This window comes from Palaemon carinicauda, chromosome 29 (genome assembly GCF_036898095.1).
Source record: "Palaemon carinicauda isolate YSFRI2023 chromosome 29, ASM3689809v2, whole genome shotgun sequence".
Taxonomy (NCBI): domain Eukaryota; kingdom Metazoa; phylum Arthropoda; class Malacostraca; order Decapoda; family Palaemonidae; genus Palaemon; species Palaemon carinicauda.
The window spans coordinates 6,738,651-6,743,650 of NC_090753.1; the positions used below are offsets into that span (position 1 = coordinate 6,738,651).

At 27.9% G+C, this 5,000-nt stretch overlaps 1 protein-coding gene across 1 annotated transcript in view; it reads left to right on the top strand.

Moving 5' to 3' along the window:
* LOC137622395 (uncharacterized) overlaps positions 1-5,000 on the top strand; it is a 150,879-nt gene that overhangs the window by 120,533 nt on the left and 25,346 nt on the right. Inside the window, exons 26-28 of the mRNA XM_068353008.1 lie at positions 2,566-2,722; positions 3,709-3,845; positions 4,181-4,293. Of these exons, the coding sequence (XP_068209109.1) occupies positions 2,566-2,722; positions 3,709-3,845; positions 4,181-4,293 (407 nt within the window). The remainder of the gene's footprint in view (positions 1-2,565; positions 2,723-3,708; positions 3,846-4,180; positions 4,294-5,000) is intronic.

The following is a 5,000-nucleotide window of genomic DNA, read 5'->3' on the forward strand; positions in this document are numbered from 1 at the left end:
TACATCCTGTAAAGGATTTTAGCAAAGCACTTGATGAAGGGAAGCAAACCACTTCCAGAATTTATAACCGCACAAAGAAGAAGCAGAAGCAGAGGTAAACAGTGAGGCTGCTCGAGTCTCGGCAACAACATTCCCCTCAGGAAATTGTAGCTTCTAAGGGTCTCTCAGATATTGAATTCAGGCCTGACTCCTCTCTCTTAGTTCTTCGGCATCCCAGAGACCTCCGGAGTGCAAGAAAAGTAAACACGATGTGTTCTAAAGAGTGGAAACCAAAGCGAAAACTGAAAGTAGGCAGCAAAACTTTTATCGGGGTATGTGGTGTTGGATAAGGGAAAGGGGTAAGGAATAAGGTGGGGGGAGGTAGCTTTTGGGGGGAAGAGGGATTTTTAGAGGAAGGAATGAATGTGGGTGTGGCTGTAAGAAAAAATATTGGATAAAATATCTCTTGTGGAAATAGTAATAAAATACTTTCTTAATGTGTGGATTCATGTCTATCCTATACGATAATAGTGTTATAGAGATGTATTCTATTTTTTTTCTTTTTTATTGATCTCAAATCTATATAATAACATAATTCTTTAGCCTTAAATAGTAAAACCAAACTTTCTTTTAAATTGGAGGGAAAAAACAAGAAATAATTACAACAAAAATCATGATCCTTCCACTATTATTATTATTATTATTATTATTATTATTATTATTATTATTATTATTATTATTATTATTTTCATTATTATTATTATTATTATTATTATTATTATTATTATTATTATTTTCATTATTATTATTATTATTATTATTATTATTATTATTATTATTATTATTATTATTATTATTATTATTATTATTATTATTGCTGGTGAAAGCTACAATCTTATTGGGAAAACCTATAACTCAGAGAGCTTCAACAGGGTAAAAATAGCCGAGAAACAAAAGGATTAAAGCAATAAGTAAACTGAAAGAGAAGTATTAAACAATTGATATATAATATTTTTAAAAAAAGTAACAGCATCAAAATAGATTGTTCATACATAAACTAAAAAGAGAGACTATGTTATCTTATTCCTGAATTGTGATAAATCTAAAATGTTTCATTAATACAAATGTAAATAAATCCAAAACACGAAATTTAGTAAAAAAACAGAAAATAGAATGTTTTTTGCTAATGAGTTTAACTCTACTGGGGACAAAGTTCCCTCTTGTAATTGTGTTATATTCCTTATGGTGTGACATTCTCTGACGGGAGCAACGGGGGAATTTCAAAGACAATTCCCGGATAACTAAATATATCTAGAAACAACACAGATTGGTATAAGGCTAAGGAGCCACAAAAGGATGAAAACTGCATGTTTACATTCAAAGGTTTTTAACATCAGAATAGATAACACAACGAAGTGGTAAATGAGTTAAAATTTGCTTGATATATTCAACGCCTTTTTTTATGATGTCCGATGACGGTTGCAGTGTTGAAGAAAACGTAGATAGGGTATCATTCTGTATTTGTGTGTCTGCTTGCCACCGCTGCTTATAAATAAGAAAGAAATATATTTATTAAAAAAAAAATGTCTACCTATCTCTGAAGGATCGTGTATTATTAAATATTTACACTATTATCAATTGAAAGTAGTGCATAGAACCTTGAAAGTCAGTTTCGTATAGGTCCATTATAACTCTTCAATCATATTCACACTTTAATGCTTATTCATGACAACCACCTGAATTTTCCATCATACTGTACTACTTTGTATTTTTGCATTGCATTGGCTCCCATAACCTTACTCCTCCTCTCCGATTTCCCCAATTACGACTAATTTTGTATGTCTTTCATTAGTTTCTGTGAATTTTCCATATTCTACTTCTTAGTTATTACAAACAACAATAACTAGATTTTTTTTTTTATGACGAGCTCCCTTTTGCTCAAAAAAAAGAAAAAAAAAGAAATGTTAATCTCTTGTTCTACACAGGATAATGATTTAATGATTATTATAGATTTTACATGATATTCATTATGAACAGTAAAGTATTGTAAATTTTTGCATAATCTCTCTAAAAATTTTGTCTTAGATTTATATATATATATATATATATATATATATATATATATATATATATATATATATATATATATATATATATATAGTGTATAGCACCTATAACTTTGAATACTAAATTTTTTACATATGTCAAAATTAAAAACCTGTTGATCTTTATACGAATTCTTCCCATGATGATGTATGTATTTAAAATATATATCTCACCTTTTTTGGATTTAAATTCATCATTGCACACCTGTATAAAGACTTGCCGTAAAAGATGATTTCCTCTCGATTCATGTACATGTATATAGTGCCGTACAAAGCAATCGGAATAAAAATAATTTCCCTTTTTTATTATTTAATGATGAGTGTTCCCTTTTGTAACAGCAGTACAAAGGCTCAAAATAAAACAGAATAAAGCAAATAAAAACTTTATTTTTTATTTGCAACATATGCCACTGAATCAAACTGCATTACGAATGATGAAAAAAAAATATATATAAACTTTTTCTTTTTTATCATACGACAGATGCCCCTGTGTGTGCCAGCAGTGAAAAGACCCAGTATTCGGTGGCCAAACTGGAAAATGCCGAAATTGCTTGTAAGGTCCATGCCAATCCATCCGACGTCACTTTCAAGTGGACTTTCAACAACACGGCAGAAGCCATTGACGTCCCGGAGGGAAGGTGAGTTCCAGAAAAGAGGAATTCAAAATCTTCGAGGTAGAGTTGAACGTTTTGGAAAATGACATGTCGTTATTTACAAGCGTAAAAGGAACCCTACATAATAATTTGGCTAAAAACTTCCAATAGTAACGCAATGTGCTTTGCAAGTATTGCTGACTCAACGTTCTTCGATGCACAAATAAACTATTTCTTCACTAATTTTTCTTTTTTATATATCTCTCCATTCAGATATACATACAGTATATATATATATATATATATATATATATATATATATATATATATATATATATATATATATATATATATATATATATATATATATACATATATATATATATATATATATATATATATATATTTATGTATATATATATATATATATATATATATATATGTATATATATATATATATATATATATATATATATATATATATATATATATTTGTGTGTGTACAATATACACACACACATATATATATATATATATATATATATATATATATATATATATATATATATATATATATATATATATATACATGCTATATATATGCATATATACATATATATATATATATATATATATATATATATATATATATATATATATGTATATATATATATATATATATATATATATATATATATATATATATATATATATATATATATTTATATAGCAGAGGTATCTTGAACAGATTTCTATATATTCACAGTTATTATCAGTAATGTATATGTTTATGATTAAGTTTTCTACCATATAAAGAAAATATCAGTTCATTACATGGCCAATACCCCCATGTAATGGTACGTGGAAAGTTTTCTTAGAATATGAAATTATAAAAGTTATGTTATACTATAACCTTAAAAATAAATAATGATATGGAGTATTATAATACTAATTCACATATGAATTTCCGTTAAATAAAAACAGTTGATAAACTAAACATATAGAAAATAAATATAATTCCTTATATCTAGGTTTGTGGTTGTCAAAACCGAATCTCGAGTTAACTACACACCGATGAATGAGCTGGACTATGGGACGCTGTTATGTTGGGCCAATAACACAATAGGAATTCAAGAACACCCATGTGTCTTTCATATCGTTGCTGCTGGTAAGTGGCTAATGTTGTTGGCCAATATTTTGCAAAAACTTGTTTTTAGAATTTGTGATCGCAATGTGTAAGCGAGACAGTAAATTATAAGCTCAATATAATCATTATTTATCTTACTTGATTTCATTATTTAGAGAATTGGATTTAGTTTGTAATGTCCTTGTACGGAACAATTCTTACTGAGAAACTTGATGATTCAATTTTATGCCCTACTCCACGAAGGGTACACTGCATTATACTCTTCTGATTTTATTTTGCTGTCTCCCTGCCTTTATCTTAAATATCATTACATATTATTATCAAATTAAGTATTTCTCAATTTCCTCATCTACCAGGCAAACCAGACCCTCCTCATAATTGCCGAGTTTTTGATGTCACAGTCAGCTCTCTACAAATTGCGTGTTCGGCTGGTGACGATGGTGGGCTTCCTCAAAATTTCTCACTGAAAGTAAGTAAAATTTATACAATTATTTTACTATTATTTATTCTTCTAAAATCTCTTAATATTTGTACATACTTTTGTAAAAAGAAAGAATTTCAGGATATGTTCTTAATTTTACCCTTTAGTAGTGTGATGAAATATTTAATTAGGACTATATGCCACCCTTAAGTTTACTCATAAAATGAGATAGGTTAGCAACTAAAGAAAGATATGTCCCACAAATTATGCCTAATGTCTGGATAAAGCACTAGATTGTAATGAAAGTGTTTCAGAAAAAGTATTATGACATCCAAGCAAAATCTTGGTGTTTTGAATTTTATTTTTTAGCATGATGAGAGCTGGTTACTAGAATCAATATATGTATCTTTAGACATAAGTAGAATATTAATATATATTAATATTAATGTATTTAGTAAATTCATGATAGATATAAAACTTTATACTCTGAGATAGTCTACGATATATACTCATATGACCTTGAACAAAATGGAACAAAAGGTTTACCTGTAGAATTTCCTTTTCCAAGATCCAACAAACACCACCCAAAAAATTCACTCAGATCCTTCTTAAGAAACATTATGTATTTTTTTTTTATTTCAGTGCTAATTACATGCACGTCTAGAGGTTGCATGGAAAATTATTATTCCCCTTCTGTTAGCAAATCGTCATTACAAAATCAATAAAAGATATGAAAATATATTTGTTTTCTAGTC